This window comes from Crinia signifera, chromosome 1 (genome assembly GCF_055691185.1).
Source record: "Crinia signifera chromosome 1, ASM5569118v1, whole genome shotgun sequence".
Taxonomy (NCBI): Eukaryota; Metazoa; Chordata; class Amphibia; order Anura; family Myobatrachidae; genus Crinia; species Crinia signifera.
Genome location: NC_139217.1, coordinates 476745470 through 476763685, shown reverse-complemented (window position 1 = coordinate 476763685; position 18216 = coordinate 476745470). Strand labels below are relative to the sequence as shown.

Genomic DNA, 18216 nt, shown 5'->3' with positions numbered 1-18216 from the left:
CTGGTGATTATAATGACACGTCTGTGGTACTCCCGCCTGGTGATTATAATGACACGTCTGTGGTTCTCCCGCCTGGTGATTATAATGACACGTCTGTGGTACTCCCGCCTGGTGATTATAATGACACGTCTGTGGTATACCCGCCTGGTGATTATAATGACACGTCTGTGGTATACCCGCCTGGTGATTATAATGACACGTTTGTGGTATACCCGCCTGGTGATTATAATGACATGTCTGTGGTATACCCGCCTGGTGATTATAATGACACGTCTGTGCACGTCTGTGGTATTCCCGCCTGGTGATTATAATGACACGTCTGTGGTATACCCGCCTGGTGATTATAATGACACGTCTGTGGTATTCCCGCCTGGTGATTATAATGACACGTCTATGGTATTCCCGCCTGGTGGATATAATGACACGTCTGTGGTACTCCCGCCTGGTGGTTATAATGACACGTCTGTGGTATTCCCGCCTGGTGATTATAATGACACGTCTGTGGTATTCCCGCCTGGTGGTTATAATGACACGTCTGTGGTATTCCCGCCTGGTGATTATAATGACACGTCTGTGGTACTCCCGCCTGGTGGTTATAATGACACGTCTGTGGTACTCCCGCCTGGTGGTTATAATGACACGTCTGTGGTACTCCCGCCTGGTGGTTATAATGACACGTCTGTGGTATACCCGCCTGGTGATTATAATGACACGTCTGTGGTATACCCGCCTGGTGATTATAATGACACGTCTGTGGTACTCCCGCCTGGTGATTATAATGACACGTCTGTGGTATTCCCGCCTGGTGATTATAATGACACGTCTGTGGGATATTCCCGCCTGGTGATTATAATGACACGTCTGTCGGATATTCCCTCCTGGTGATTATAATGACACGTCTGTGGTATTCCCGCCTGGTGATTATAATGACACGTCTGTGGTATTCCCTCCTGGTGATTATAATGACAAGTCTGTGATAATCCCGCCTGGTGATTATAATGACACGTCTGTTTGGTATTCCCACCTGGTGATTATAATGACACGTCTGTGGTATTCCCGCGATTATAATGACACTTCTGTGGTACTCCCTCCTGGTGATTATAATGACACGTCTGTGGTACTCCCTCCTGGTGATTATAATGACACGTCTGTGGTATTCCCGTCTGGTGATTATAATGACACGTCTGTGATAATCCCGCCTGGTGATTATAATGACACGTCTGTTTGGTATTCCCACCTGGTGATTATAATGACACGTCTGTGGTATTCCCGCGATTATAATGACACTTCTGTGGTACTCCCTCCTGGTGATTATAATGACACGTCTGTGGTACTCCCTCCTGGTGATTATAATGACACGTCTGTGGTATTCCCGTCTGGTGATTATAATGACACGTCTGTGGTACTCCCTCCTGGTGATTATAATGACACGTCTGTGGTATACCCGCCTGGTGATTATAATGACACGTCTGTGGTATTCCCGCCTGGTGATTATAATGACACGTCTGTGGTACTCCCTCCTGGTGATTATAATGACACGTCTGTGGTACTCCCTCCTGGTGATTATAATGACACGTCTGTGGTATTCCCGCCTGGTGATTATAATGACAAGTCTGTGGTATTCCCGCCTGGTGATTATAATGACAAGTCTGTGGTATTCCCGCCTGGTGATTATAATGACACGTCTGTGGTATTCCCGCCTGGTGATTATAATGACACGTCTGTGGTATACCCGCCTGGCGATTATAATGACACGTCTGTGGTACTCCCGCCTGGTGGTTATAATGCCACGTCTGTGGTATTCCCGCCTGGTGATTATAATGACAAGTCTGTGGTATTCCCGCCTGGTGATTATAATGACACGTCTGTGGTACTCCCGCCTGGTGGTAATAATGACACGTCTGTGGTACTCCCGCCTGGTGGTTATAATGACACTTCTGTGATATTCCCGCCTGGTGATTATAATGACACGTCTGTGGTACTCCCGCCTGGTGGTTATAATGCCACGTCTGTGGTATTCCCGCCTGGTGATTATAATGCCACGTCTGTGGTATTCCCGCCTGGTGATTATAATGACAAGTCTGTGGTATTCCCGTCTGGTGGTTATAATGACACGTCTGTGGTACTCCCGCCCTGGTGGTTATAATGACACGTCTGTGGTACTCCCGCCTGGTGGTTATAATGACACGTCTGTGGTATACCCGCCTGGTGATTATAATGACACGTCTGTTTGGTATTCCCACCTGGTGATTATAATGACACGTCTGTGTTATTCCCGCGATTATAATGACACTTCTGTGGTACTCCCGCCTGGTGATTATAATGACACGTCTGTGGTACTCCCTCCTGGTGATCATAATGACACGTCTGTGGTATTCCCGCCTGGTGATTATAATGACACGTCTGTGGTACTCCCTCCTGGTGATTATAATGACACGTCTGTGGTATACCCGCCTGGTGATTATAATGACACGTCTGTGGTATTCCCGCCTGGTGATTATAATGACACGTCTGTGGTACTCCCTCCTGGTGATTATAATGACACGTCTGTGGTACTCCCTCCTGGTGATTATAATGACACGTCTGTGGTACTCCCTCCTGGTGATTATAATGACACGTCTGTGGTATTCCCGCCTGGTGATTATAATGACAAGTCTGTGGTATTCCCGCCTGGTGATTATAATGACAAGTCTGTGGTATTCCCGCCTGGTGATTATAATGACACGTCTGTGGTATACCCGCCTGGTGATTATAATGACAAGTCTGTGGTATTCCCGCCTGGTGATTATAATGACAAGTCTGTGGTATTCCCGCCTGGTGATTATAATGACACGTCTGTGGTATACCCGCCTGGCGATTATAATGACACGTCTGTGGTACTCCCGCCTGGTGGTTATAATGCCACGTCTGTGGTACTCCCGCCTGGTGATTATAATGACACGTCTGTGGTATTCCCGCCTGGTGATTATAATGACACGTCTGTGGGTACTCCCGCCTGGTGGTTATAATGACACGTCTGTGGTTTGCAGGTGCGGCATCGGCAGTCCGGTCAGATCATGGTGCTGAAGATGAATAAGATGATGAGTAATCGGGGGAACATGCTGCGGGAGGTCCAGCTGATGAACCGGCTCTGTCACCCCAACATCCTACGGTAAATATGGCTGCAGGTACTGGTCTGCTACCACGGGGGTCATCCAGGACCGCTGTATACTGGGCGCATGCTCCGAGCATCATGTATGGTACTTGGGATGCTAATGGTTCCTCTCCCCATTCTCCTAGGTTCATGGGTGTCTGTGTCCAGCAGGGTCAGCTCCACGCCCTGACCGAGGTAAGTGTACATCAGGGCAGCAACGGGGCAATATCGGGGGTAGTAACTCACCCGGGGTTAGGGCAATAGAAATAGAATGTGAACAACAGATAAGAACCACCCGGCCCATCTAGTCTGCCCCTCTTTTAAACATGTTACCTCAAAACCATATATGACCCTTTTTTCTGTGTAAGGATATCACTATGCCTATCCCAAACATGTTTACATTGTACTACTGTAGTTGCTTCTACCACCTCTGATGGGAGGCTATTCTACTTATCTACTACTCTTTCTGTGAAGTAATTCTTCCTCACATTTCCCCTGAATCTTCCTCCCTCTAGTGTCAGTGCATGTCCTCGTGTTCTGTTGCTCCTCTTCCTGTGACTGTCTCCCACCTGTACCTTCCTCCCTCTAGTGTCAGTGCATGTCCTCGTGTTCTGCTGCTCCTCTTCCTGTGACTAATGTCTCCCACCTGTACCTTCCTCCCCCTAGTGTCAGTGCATGTCCTCGTGTTCTGCTGCTCCTCTTCCTGTGAAGAATGTCTCCCACCTGTACCTTCCTCCCTCTAGTGTCAGTGCATGTCCTCGTGTTCTGCTGCTCCTCTTCCTGTGAAGAATGTCTCCCACCTGTACCTCCCTCCCCCTAGTGTCAGTGCATGTCCTCGTGTTCTGCTGCTCCTCTTCCTGTGACTAATGTCTCCCACCTGTACCTTCCTCCCTCTAGTGTCAGTGCATGTCCTCGTGTTCTGCTGCTCCTCTTCCTGTGAGGAATGTCTCCCACCTGTACCTTCCTCCCCCTAGTGTCAGTGCGTGTCCTCGTGTTCTGCTGCTCCTCTTCCTGTGATGAATGTCTCCCTCCTGTACCTTCCTCCCCCTAGTGTCAGTGCATGTCCCCGTGTTCTGCTGCTCCTCTTCCTGTGACTAATGTCTCCCACCTGTACCTTCCTCCCTCTAGTGTCAGTGCATGTCCTCGTGTTCTGCTGCTCCTCTTCCTGTGGCTAATGTCTCCCACCTGTACCTTCCTCCCTCTAGTTTCAGTGCATGTCCTCGTGTTCTGCTGCTCCTCTTCCTGTGACTAATGTCTCCCACCTGTACCTTCCTCCTCCTAGTGTCAGTGCGTGTCCTCGTGTTCTGCTGCTCCTCTTCCTGTGAAGAATGTCTCCCACCTGTACCTTCCTCTCCCTAGTGTCAGTGCATGTCCTCGTGTTCTGCTGCTCCTCTTCCTGTGACTAATGTCTCCCACCTGTACCTTCCTCCCTCTAGTGTCAGTGCATGTCCTCGTGTTCTGCTGCTCCTCTTCCTGTGAAGAATGTCTCCCACCTGTACCTTCCTCCCTCTAGTGTCAGTGCATGTCCTCGTGTTCTGCTGCTCCTCTTCCTGTGACTAATGTCTCCCACCTGTACCTTCCTCCCTCTAGTGTCAGTGCATGTCCTCGTGTTCTGCTGCTCCTCTTCCTGTGAAGAATGTCTCCCACCTGTACCTTCCTCCCTCTAGTGTCAGTGCATGTCCTCGTGTTCTGCTGCTCCTCTTCCTGTTAAGAATGTCTCCCACCTATACCTTCCTCCCCCCAGTGTCAGTGCGTGTCCTTGTGTTCTGCTGCTCCTCTTCCTGTGAAGAATGTCTCCCACCTGTACCTTCCTCCCCCCAGTGTCAGTGCGTGTCCTCGTGTTCTGCTGCTCCTCTTCCTGTGACTAATCGCTCCCACCTGTACCTTGTTATAACCCTTGGTATATGTGACAGTTTCTATCATGTCCCCCCTTTCCCTTCTCTGCTCTAAACTATACATATTAAGGTATTTTAGTCTTTCCTGGTACGTTTTGTGATGTAGGCCATGCACCATTTTAGTTGCCCTTCTTTGTACAGTCTCTAATGTATTTATATCCTTCTGGATATATGGCCTCCAGAACTGAACACAGTACTCTAGGTGAGGTCGTACCAATGACCTATACAGTGGCATTATTACTTCTTTCTTTCTACTGCTGATACCTCTCCCTATGCAACCAAGCATCTGACTTGCCTTCTTCATTGCTTTGTTACATTGCCTACCTGCCTTTAAGCCACCTGAAATAGTGACACCTTGATCCCTCTCTTCCTCCGTAGTTTCCATTATAGTGCCATTTATACTATATTTAGTCTTTGGACTTTTGAAACCCAAGTGCATGATTTTGCATTTTTGACATTAAACTGTAGTTGCCATGCTCTTGACCATTCCTCTAATCTACCTAGATCATCAATCATTTGTTTTACCCCTCTTGGTGTGTCTACCCTGTTGCATACCTTTGTGTCATCTGCAAAAAGGCACATTTTACCCTCAATTCCATTATCACCAATAAAGATATTAAAAAGCACTGGTCCAAGTACAGATCCCTGGGGTACTCCACTTGTAACCTTTCCCTCCTTTGAATGTACTCCATTTACTACAACTCTCTGTTTTCTGTCCTGCAACCACGCTCTTATCCATTCAACTATCTTAAAATCCAATCCCAAGCTTTCAAGTTTATTTAACAGTCTGCGATGTGGGACAGTGTCAAAAGCTTTACTAAAGTCTAGATAAGCTACATCTACAGCCCCACCTTGATCTATTACTTTAGTCACCCAGTCAAAAAAGTCAATAAGATTTGTTTGACATGATCTTCCCCCAGTAAACCCATGCTGTTTTGGATCCTGTAAATTGCTGGTTTTGAGATATTCTACAACTCTGTTTTAAGAGTGTTTCCATCAATTTCCCTACTACTGATGTAAGGCTCACTGGTCGATAGTTGCTTACCTCTTCCTTGCTTCCACTTTTGTGCACTGGGACTACATTCACTGTTTTCCATTCCTTTGGGATTACTCCAGTAGCTAGTGACTAGTTGAATAATTCTGTTACTGGTTTTACCAGCTCCCCTTTAAGCTCTTTTAGTATCTTTAGATGTATCCCATCTGGCCCCATTAATTTATCCGCTTTCAGTTTTGTGAGGACTTTCTCCTCTGTAAATGGACTTGTTTCTCCCTCAGTTTTCTGACTATACTTGTAAGTTAACTGTGGCCCCTTCCCCTCTCTTTCAGCAATGAATACTGAGCAGAAATAATTATTAATATGATCTGCTATTACATTGTCCCACTCAAGAAGACTTCCACTCTGTCTTTAGTCTTCTTACTCCACTTTTTGTTTTTCTCCTTTCACTTATATACCTAAAAAAAGTTTCCCCTCTTTACCCACTGACTGGGCCATTTTCTCTTCAGCCTGTGCTTTTGCACATCTGATTACCTTCTTAGCCTCCTTCTGTCTAACAGGATACACCTCTTTGTCCTCATTCTTCTGCGTCTGCTTAAATTTCTTAAAGGCCAACTTTTTTGCTTTCACAATACTTGCTACTTCTTTTGCAAACCACAATGGCTTTCTTTTTCTTGTGTTTTCTTAACTCTTTTGACACAAAGTTCTGTTGCTTTTAGAATTGCACTTTTTAATTTTTTCCCACTTATCCTGCACTCCTTCCAAGTTCCTCCACTCTGCCAAAGAATCCCTTACAGAGTTTTCCATCTCTACAAAATCAGCCTTCCTAAAATCTAACACCTCTGTTTTTGTGTGCGATGAGTCAGTCTCTGTCTTTATTTTGATCCATACTGCTTGATGATCACTGGATCCCAGATTTTCACCCACATTTATGTCAGATATTCTGTCACCATTTGTAAGTATTAAGTCTAATATTGCGTCCTTACGAGTGGGCTCCCTCACCAATTGCTGGAGGGATGCTCCTTGCAAGGAATTCAGCATGTCCCTACTTCTGGTGGAACTTGCAACAGGCAGCTCCCAGTTTACATCAGGTAGATTAAAGTCTCCCATGATTATCACCTCTCCTTTTAGTGCCATTTTATTGATGTCCTGCAATAGGCTCTTGTCTAGTTCCTCTTCCTGACCTGGTGGTCTGTAGATCACCCCTATACGAAGAATCGCCTTCTCCCCTGTTTCTATGGTCACCCAAAGGGCCTCAGTTTTTTCTTCAATACTTTGTTTTAAGGTAGTCTTTATGCTTTTATTCACATATATTGCAACCCCTCCTCTGATTCTTCCCATTCTGTCCTTCCTAAATAAAGTATATCCTGGTATAGCTATGTCCCAGTCATGATTTTCATTGCACCATGTCTCTGTAATAGCCACAATATCCAGTTCATCCCTTGCAATTAGTTCTGGGATTTTATTTCCTAAGCTCCTAGCATTTGCACACATAGCTCTTAAAGTTGTGTTTGTGCTTCTCCTGCTGCTAGCTATGTTCATCTTTCTGCCTATATCTATTCGGTTTTGATCGGCATTATCTTCTGTTGCAGTGGATAGGCTTCCTGTTCCATTTGCCTGCAGAGACAATACCTCTAGGTTGGGGGAGCAGATTTTTTCATTCTTATTTGGTTCACTGCCCCCCTCTGCTAGTTTAAAAAGTTGCTTATGAAGCTTCCAAACTTCTCACTTAATATTCTCGTTCCCCTTGAAGATGGGTGCAGGCCATCACTTTTATATAAGGCTCTGTCTTGCCAGGTAGCTTGACTTTGACCTAAATATCCAAATCTCTCCTCGCTGCACCAATTCCTTAGCCAAACATTGAAGTTTCTAATTCTCAGAGTTCTATCTTCCCCTTGGTGTACTGGCAATACTTCTGAAAAAGTTACAGTGGTTGCCACCTGTTTTAGAGCAGTTCCTAACTTTCTAAATTCATCTTTTACAGCCATGACTTCAGCATTAACCAGGTCATTTGTGCCAAGGTGGCTTATTGCTCTCTTAGAGTTCTCTTATTGCTCTCATAGAGTCTCCATACATATATATATGTGTGTGTGTGTGTGTGTGTGTGTATATATATATATATATATATATATATATATGTATGTGTGTGTGTGTGTGTGTATATATATATATATATATATATATATATATATATATATATATATATACACACACAGTGGTCGAAGTGGGGCGGTATACGGGGGTATGCCATACCGCCACTTTAATCTGAAGATAAAAAAAAAAGTTTGTTTCCCCCTCAGGATGCTCTCTGATCACTCAGCAGCGCATATTGTGCTTTTGTAATACCCCTGTACAACGGGGCAGTCTGGCAGGGGACGTTGAGGGACAGGGGGGTGTCCGAAGGTGCGCACTATATTCACTCTTTACTTTTCCATACCCCCACTTCCAGGGCTATTTTTGTGCAGGCTCCAGCAGGAACTGAGGCCCTTATTCTAGTTCACTCTTTCAGACAAAATATTTCTTAGATGGACAAAACCATGTGCACTGCAGGTGAGGCAGGTGTAAAACCCCACCCAAATCTAATTATTAACACCTGCCTCACCTGCAGTGCACATGGTTTTGTCCATCTAAGAAATATTTTGTCTGAAAGAGTGAACTAGAATAAGGGCCTCAGTTCCTGCTGGAGCCTGCACAAAAATAGCCCTGCCCACTTCAAAATTTCCACTTCGACCACTGTATATATATATATATATATATATATATATATATATATATATATATATATATATATATATGTGTGTGTATAAATCACATGCTGATTTCACACAGCCATTGGCAGGACTCCGGAGTTATGGATAACATGTTACATGTCGTTCTAGTATATTAATGGTGGTAACTTGGAGCAGCTCCTGCAGAGTACGGACCCGCTGTCCTGGTCTGTGCGGGTGAAATTAAGCTTGGATATCGCCAAAGGTCTGCGTTACCTGCACTCTAAGGGTGTCTTCCATCGGGACCTTACCTCGAAGGTAACTACCACCTAGTATGTGTTATCTAACCCGTGTTACATAGACAGGACATTACAGCGCTGTACTATGCGGGGTCCCCCCTGTGTTACATAGACAGGGTATTACAGCGCTGTACTGTCCGGGGTCCCCCCTGTGTTACATAGACAGGGCATTTCAGATCTGTACTGTGCGGGGTCCCCCCCCATGTGTTACATAGACAGGGTATTACAGCTCTGTACTGTGCGGGGTCCCCCCTATGTGTTACATAGACAGGGTATTACAGCTCTGTACTGTGCGGGGTCCCTCCTCTGTGTTACATACACAGGGTATTACAGCTCTGTACTGTGCGGGGTCCCCCCCCCATGTGTTACATAGACAGGGTATTACAGATCTGTACTGTGTGGGGTCCCCCCTGTGTTACATAGACAGGGTATTACAGATCTGTACTATGCGGGGTCCCCCCTGTGTTACATAGACAGGGTATTACAGCTCTGTACTGTGCGGGGTCCCCCCCCCCCATGTGTTACATAGACAGGGCATTTCAGATCTGTACTGTGCGGGGTCCCCCCCCATGTGTTACATAGACAGGGTATTACAGCTCTGTACTGTGCGGGGTCCCCCCTATGTGTTACATAGACAGGGTATTACAGCTCTGTACTGTGCGGGGTCCCTCCTTTGTGTTACATACACAGGGTATTACAGCTCTGTACTGTGCGGGGTCCTCCCCCCATGTGTTACATAGACAGGGTATTACAGATCTGTACTGTGTGGGGTCCCCCCTGTGTTACATAGACAGGGCATTACAGATCTGTACTGTGCGGGGTCCCCCCCCATGTGTTACATAGACAGGGTATTACAGCTCTGTACTGTGCGGGGTCCCCCCCCCCCATGTGTTACATAGACAGGGTATTACAGCTCTGTACTGTGCGGGGTCCCCCCTCTGTGTTACATAGACAGGGTATTACAGTTCTGTACTGTGTGGATCCCTCTGTGTTACATAGACAGGGTATTACAGCTCTGTACTGTGCAGGGTAACCCCTTGGTTACATATACAGGGTATTACAGCTCTGTACTGTGCGGGTCGCCCCGTGTTACATACACAGGGTATTACAGCTCTGTACTGTGCGGGTCCCTCTGTGTTACATAGACAGGGTATTACAGCTCTGTACTGTGCGGGTCCCTCTGTGTTACATAGACAGGGTATTACAGCTCTGTACTGTGCGGGTCCCTCTGTGTTACATAGACAGGGTGTTACAGCTCTGTACTGTGCGGGGTGCCTCTGTGTTACATAAACAGGGTGTTACAGCTCTGTGCTGTGCGGGGTCCCCCCTCTGTGTTACATAGACAGGGTGTTACAGCTCTGTACTATGCGGGGTCCCCCCTCTGTGTTACATAGACAGGGTATTACAGCTCTGTACTGTGCGGGTCCCCCCTCTGTGTTACATAGACAGGGTATTACAGCTCTGTACTGTGCGGGGTCCCCCCCCCTGTGTTACATAGACAGGGTATTACAGCTCTGTACTGTGCGGGGTCCCCCCCCCCCCTGTGTTACATAGACAGGGTATTACAGCTCTGTACTGTGCGGGTCCCTCTGTGTTACATAGACAGGGTATTACAGCTCTGTACTGTGCGGGGTCCCCCCCCCTGTGTTACATAGACAGGGTATTACAGCTCTGTACTGTGCGGGGTCCCCCCCCCCCCCCGTGTTACATAGACAGGGTATTACAGTTCTGTACTGTGCGGGTCCCTCTGTGTTACATAAACAGGGTATTACAGCTCTGTACTGTGCGGGGTCCCCCCCCCTGTGTTACATACACAGGGTGTTACAGCTCTGTACTATGCGGGGTCCCTCTGTGTTACATACACAGGGTATTACAGCTCTCTACTGTGCGGGGTCCCCCCCCTCTGTGTTACATAAACAGGGTGTTACAGCTCTGTACTGTGCGGGTCCCTCTGTGTTACATAGACAGGGTATTACAGCTCTGTACTGTGCGGGGTCCCCCCCCCTGTGTTACATACACAGGGTGTTACAGCTCTGTACTGTGCGGGGTCCCTCTGTGTTACATACACAGGGTATTACAGCTCTCTACTGTGCGGGGTCCCCCCCCTCTGTGTTACATAAACAGGGTGTTACAGCTCTGTACTGTGCGGGTCCCTCTGTGTTACATAGACAGGGTGTTACAGCTCTGTACTATGCGGGGTCCCTCTGTGTTACATAGACAGGGTATTACAGCTCTGTACTGTGCGGGGTCCCCCCCCTCTGTGTTACATAAACAGGGTGTTACAGCTCTGTACTGTGCGGGTCCCTCTGTGTTACATAGACAGGGTGTTACAGCTCTGTACTATGCGGGGTCCCTCTGTGTTACATAAACAGGGTGTTACAGCTCTGTACTGTGCGGGGTCCCCCCCCCTGTGTTACATAGACAGGGTATTACAGCTCTGTACTGTGCGGGGTCCCCCCCCCCCCCGTGTTACATAGACAGGGTATTACAGCTCTGTACTGTGCGGGTCCATCTGTGTTACATAGACAGGGTATTACAGCTCTGTACTGTGCGGGTCCCTCTGTGTTACATAGACAGGGTATTACAGCTCTGTACTGTGCGGGGTCCCCCCCGTGTTACATAGACAGGGTATTACAGCTCTGTACTGTGCGGGTCCCTCTGTGTTACATAGACAGGGTATTACAGCTCTGTACTGTGCGGGTCCCTCTGTGTTACATAGACAGGGTATTACAGCTCTGTACTGTGCGGGGTCCCCCCCCCCCCGTGTTACATAGACAGGCTGTTACAGCTCTGTACTGTGCGTGGTCCCCCCTGTGTTACATAGACAGGATGTTACTGCTCGGTACTGTGCGTGGTCCCCCCTGTGTTACATAGACAGGGTGTTACAGCTCTGTACTGTGCGTGGTCCCCCCTGTGTTACATAGACAGGGTGTAACAGGTCTGTACTGTGCGGGGTCCCCCCTGTGTTACATACACAGGGTATTACAGCTCTGTACTGTGCGGGGTCCCTCTGTGTTACATACACAGGGTATTACAGCTCTGTACTGTGCGGGGTCCCTCTGTGTTACATACACAGGGTATTACAGCTCTGTACTGTGCGGGGTCCCCCCTGTGTTACATACACAGGGTATTACAGCTCTGTACTGTGCGGGGTCTCTCTGTGTTACATAGACAGGGTGTTACAGCTCTTTACTGTGCGGGTCCCTCTGTGTTACATAGACAGGGTGTTACAGCTCTGTACTGTGCGGGTCCCTCTGTGTTACATAGACAGGGTATTACAGCTCTGTACTGTGCGGGGTCCCTCTGTGTTACATAGACAGGCTGTTACAGCTCTGTACTGTGCGGGGTCCCTCTGTGTTACATAAACAGGGTGTTACAGCTCTGTGCTGTGCGGGGTCCCCTCTGTGTTACATAGACAGGGTGTTACAGCTCTGTACTGTGCGTGGTCCCCCCTGTGTTACATAGACAGGGTGTTACAGCTCTGTACTGTGCGGGTCTCTCTGTGTTACATAGACAGGGTATTACAGCTCTTTACTGTGCGGGTCCCTCTGTGTTACATAGACAGGGTGTTACAGCTCTGTACTGTGCGTGGTCCCCTCTGTGTTACATAGACAGGGTGTTACAGCTCTGTACTGTGCGTGGTCCCCTCTGTGTTACATAGACAGGGTATTACAGCTCTGTACTGTGGTGGGTCCCTCTTTGTTACATAGACAGGCTGTTACAGCTCTGTACTGTGCGGGGTCCCCCCCCGTGTTACATAGACAGGGTATTACAGCTCTGTACTGTGCGGGTCCCTCTGTGTTACATAGACAGGGTATTACAGCTCTGTACTGTGCGGGGTCCCTCTGTGTTACATAGACAGGGTATTACAGCTCTGTACTGTGCGGGTCCCTCTGTGTTACATAGACAGGGTATTACAGCTCTGTACTGTGCGGGTCCCTCTGTGTTACATAGACAGGGTGTTACAGCTCTGTACTATGCGGGGTCCCTCTGTGTTACATAAACAGGGTGTTACAGCTCTGTGCTGTGCGGGGTCCCCCCCCCTGTGTTACATAGACAGGGTATTACAGCTCTGTACTGTGCGGGGTCCCCCCCCCCCCCCGTGTTACATAGACAGGGTATTACAGCTCTGTACTGTGCGGGGTCCCTCTGTGTTACATAGGGTCTCATTATTTTATAGTGATCTGTCATTAATGACCCCTGACCCCTCTCTCCTAGAATTGCTTGGTGCGATACGATGACAGCGTCTACACAGCGGTGGTGGCAGATTTTGGATTGGCGGAGAAAATTCCGGATTGCAGGTAAGATAAGAGTTCTGCAGTGATCGTGCCGGGACTCATCCTGTAAAAAATATTGAGGTCTGAGGTCACAGTTTCTGGGCCCCATTCATGGTCTACCGCTCCCATAATCCTCCATGTCCTCTAGGAACAAGCGATCCGCTACTGATGGGTACAGGTTTAAAAAATGTTTAATTTCCCCTAAAACAGCTGTTTAGAACCCCCCCACACACACACACACAGACACACGCACACACCTCCTTTCTCCCGCCAGACCCCCCCACAGACTCACCCCCCACACACACACACACTCCCCCGCCCCACGCACGCACACACTTCTCCCGCCAGACCCCCCACACACACACACATCTAGAATGTATGCGATCTGTAAGTGTGTGATTATACTTGGTCATTGTATACTGTATCCGAGTGTTCACTTTCCATGTACTGCTCAGTACACACCGGAGCCCACGGAGCAGTACATAGTGACCTGTCATCACACGCAGATTACATGTGTGACACACACAACTTCATATTACATGCCTGTGTTGTGCCTCAAGCTGCGATAGCTTGCAGAGCTGTTCATTATGGCGCTAATGAGATGCTCTGCATGGATTAGATGCAATAGTAATGGCCTCCAGTGAGATGCTCTGCATGGGCGGAGATTGTAATGGCCTCTAGTTCCATGCTCTGCATAGGTTAGCCGGTACTCTTTACCTATCACGGCGCCCACGATCTCCATCGCGGGCGTCGTGGGTAATGAAATCGCGGTGATCGCGGGCATCGCGGCCAGTACATTAACGGCCGCGACGCGATGCCCGCGATCACCGCGATTTCCCAAAGGGTTCAATGTTAAATTTAGTGCTGCCCGCGATTTTACATTCAATGCTTCAATGGCCGCGATTTGGCCATAGGATTTAGTGCTGCCCGCGATTTTACTTTCAATGCTTCAATGGCCGCGATTTGGCCATAGGAATCAATGTTAAATGGGCTACAGAGCCCAAATAGGCACAATTAACACTTAAATGTCCCCCCAAATTTGTAACGCCACCCCACGATCCACGGCAACCCGAAGCGTGGCGAGCGCAGCGGTACGCGTCCTCCGACCTTTTCATACCCCCACTATCCACGTCGGCGTGGAGTTGAGAATAGAATAGTGTGGCGAGCGCAGCGAGCCATCGAGCCCGAAGCGTGGCGAGGGGACGCGGATACCTTCACAGGTAAACGTGGCCCTACGCGGGCTTCACAGGTATCCACGTCCCCTCGCGGGGCTCGCTGCGCTCGCCACGCTTCGGGCTCGGTGGCTCGCTGCGCTCGCCACACTATTCTATTCTCAACTCCACGCCGACGTGGATAGTGGGGGTATGAAAAGGTCGGAGGACCCTATGGGAAATCGCGGTGATCGCGGGCATCGCGTCGCGGCCGTTAATGTACTGGCCGCGATGCCCGCGATCACCGCGATGGGCGCCCAACTAAGTAAAGAGTACCGGTTAGCCAATATCAGCCTGTAGTTCAGGGCTGGGGAACCTTTTTTGTGCCAAGGGCCGTTTGTATGGGGGAAAAATCCTTCGGGGGCCATATGTAAAAATTTTGCTTACAAATTGTCCTGCTGCAGCCGTCCCACGCTCCGGCGGCTGCCGCTAACTAGGACTGACAGTCTCCGGCTGCTGCCGTCCCACGCTCCGGCGGCTGCCGCTAACTAGGACTGACAGTCTCCGGCTGCTGCCGTCCCACGCTCCGGCGGCTGCAGCTGACTAGGGCTGACAGTCTCCGGCTGCTGCCGTCCCACGCTCCGGCGGCTGCCGCTGACTAGGACTGACAGTCTCCGGCTGCTGCCATCCCACGCTCCGGCGGCTGCTGCTGAATAGGGCTGACAGTCTCCGGCTGCTGCTGAATAGGACTGACAGTCTCCGGCTGCTGCAAGAACTACAGACCTCTCACGAGATTCCCCTGTACTTGACTCCTGTCAAAGCCACGGGGCGGGTGGGAGGGCCACTCAGACCGGCCACGGGGACCACATACTGCCCCCGGGCCTGAGGTTCCCCACCCCTGCTGTAGTGAGATGCTCTGCAGCCAGTGATCTGGAATGATAGAGTAATGCTCTGCCAGGTTTGCAATAATGGCCTATAGCGTGTATTTTACTAGAAAATAAAGACCGGGGACTCTCAGAATTGCTGCGTCCCCGGGGACACACTCCATTGCAATTGGCTGAAATAACTGACGTCTCCCGGGAGCAGAGCCAGGACTCTAAAACTAGAGGCGGAGCCATGTAGTCAGGGATGCATCAGCAGTACAGTGGCGGGCTGTGCAGGCCGGGTGCAATGTGTGCCCCGTGCCCCCCCTGATGTCTGGGGCTGCCTGCTCCAAAGAGCCCTGGTGATCCAGTGTCTGCAATGGCAACATCTATAATCCCACTGGCCAGGCAATAGAAGTACCAGCCGGTGCATTGCCCTGGACCTGCCGCAGGGGAAGACACCTTAACTCATTTACATGATGTTACATAGTAGGTGAGGCTGAATAAAGACTTGCGTCCTTCGAGTTCAACCTAGGTTTTAATAGATTTTCCCTTGTTATATAGTATGTTCTGATATTTTTAAGGACAGATTATGTTACTTATTCGTACCCGTAGATGTTTTTAACCAATAAATGTTTGTCCAACCTTATTTTAAACATATTTATAGTGTCTGCCGACACCACTTCTCCAGGAAGAGAGTTCCAGAGTTTGACTGCTGTGACTGTAAAGAAATTTTTCCTTCTAAGTGAACGAAATCTTCCTTCTTCCCACGAGTCCTAGACTCCTTCCTTGCAATAAAAAGGGCACCTGACAGTTCCTTATATTGGCCCCTGATATATTTGTACATGTTGAGCATGTCCCCCCTTAAACATCTTTTCTCTAGTGTAAATAGTCCCAAATTGCTTATTCTCTCCTCATAGCTTAAATTCTCCATTCCCCTAATAAGCTTTGTTGCTCTTCTTTGGATTTTTTCTAATTCTATGATGTCCTTTTTATAGTGCGGGGCCCAGAACTGTACTCCGTACTCTAGGTGCGGTCTAACCAATGCTTTGTACAGAGGCATAATTACCCTTGAGTCCCTGGTTTCCATGCCCCTTTTAATACATGCTATAGTTTTGTTGGCCTTTTTAGTTGCTATATTACATAGAGCACTACACCCCAGTTTATTGTCTATTTGGACTCCTAGATCCTTTTCGAGTACTGATTTACCCAATTCATCCCCACTTAGGTAATAACTAGCACACTGGTTATGTCTCCCAAGGTGCATGACCTTGCATTTGTTCACATTGAACCTCATCTTCCACTGTTTTGCCCACTCATCTAGTTTGCTAAGATAATTTTGAAGCGCAGAGACATAATCTATTGATTTAATAACTCTGCTCAGTTTTGTATCGTCAGCAAAGATGGAAACGTTGCCGAGTATACCCACCCCAATATCATTAATAAATATGTTAAATAAAATGGGCCCTAGCACCGAACCCTGTGGCACTCCACTTAGTACTGTTATCATATTTGATACTACACTGTTCACAGTGATCGATTTTGATAGTTTTTTCACAAACCCATGCTGGTTATTACTGAGTAAACTTTGAAGGACTAAATATTCCTGGATACCATCCCTTAAAATTCCTTCAAATATTTTACCCACTATTGATGTTAAGCTCACAGGCCTGTAATTAGCTGGGTCGTCTCTTTTTCCTTTTTTGAATATTGGCACTACCTCTGCTATTCTCCAGTCTTTTGGTACCTTACCCGATGAAAGAGAGTTATAAAAAATGTAATATACTGTAGAAGGGTCACTAGTTCCTCCCTTAATTCCATAAGTACCCTAGAATGAATCCCATCTGGCCCTAGTGATTTGTTTGTTTTGAGTTTGCTGAGCCTCAATATTATCTCATTGGTCGTGAAATCAATATTGAGGTCTGGCTTGTTCATCCCATTTGTGGTATGTGTGCTTTTCCCTTATCCTCCGTAAAACTTTTACCATTTGGTATTGGTTATTGGGCTTATGTTGTCCTTAATTATTCGTTTACTATCGATGTACTTGAAAAACTTCTTGGGATTGGTTTTGCTTTCAGGGCCCACCCGTAACCCCCTCAGTGACTTCGGATTTAGGGGAATCTGGCCCTCTTACTTAGCTCCTCCCCTTCCCTACACTTCCAGACCCCAGCTTGAGGGAGGGAGGGAAGGAGGAGCGGGGCAGTCCCCTCGGACCACATTGTCAGGTAGGGAAAAACCCCTGAGCAGCCCAATCTTAAGGTGCCCACACACTAGAAAGATCTGCGATCGTAAGATGTGCGCATAAATTAGCCTTCAAATCTTTTCTCCTTCCTGGACAGAAGATTTCAGGCAAGCGCACATCTTTACCAAAGATTTTTCTTAAGTTTGTTAAATCTTCTGATCTTTCATGCAGCACGTAAGATCAGAAGAATTAGCAAAAGATCCACGGGAGCACGCATCGGACCGAAATCGACCGATTATCGGAAGATATATCGGCTGATTTATCGGAAAACGGCCAATCGGCCAAAAAATCGTTCTAGTGTGTGGGTACCTTTACACAACTCAGACATCCCGTATCCAGCCATTGCTAGGGATGGGGATTGGTGGGATACCGGGATTTGGCACCCAAATTGCCGGATTTCAATCCCGGGATTTTTTTAGGTAGCAATCCCGGAATTTTGGGTTGTGTTGCTGGGCAGCCTCTGCGCACCCACTCAGACGCTGCCCAGCTTCTCCTGTCGCACGGTTCTGTGCAGCGACATGTCAGTGGTCACACTGCTCAGCCCACAAGCTGCACCGCCACTCCCAGATACATCGATTTGTGGCCGCACCGCTGCATCCTCCCGCCCACACAGCCTGTCAGGTTTTTATAGGGAAGCCGATCCCGGGAATTCCG

At 48.2% G+C, this 18216-nt stretch overlaps 1 protein-coding gene across 2 annotated transcripts in view; it reads left to right on the top strand.

Moving 5' to 3' along the window:
- Nucleotides 1–18216, top strand: part of LOC146024631 (dual specificity testis-specific protein kinase 2-like) — an 88159-nt gene that overhangs the window by 47885 nt on the left and 22058 nt on the right. For both annotated transcript variants that reach the window (XR_014454017.1, XM_083155464.1), the window contains exons 3-6: nt 3030–3151; nt 3280–3328; nt 8902–9048; nt 13248–13330. Coding sequence is in view for 1 of the 2 variants with exons in the window: in XM_083155464.1 (XP_083011590.1) it covers nt 3030–3151; nt 3280–3328; nt 8902–9048; nt 13248–13330 (401 nt within the window). In the remaining variant the exon portion in view is untranslated. The remainder of the gene's footprint in view (nt 1–3029; nt 3152–3279; nt 3329–8901; nt 9049–13247; nt 13331–18216) is intronic.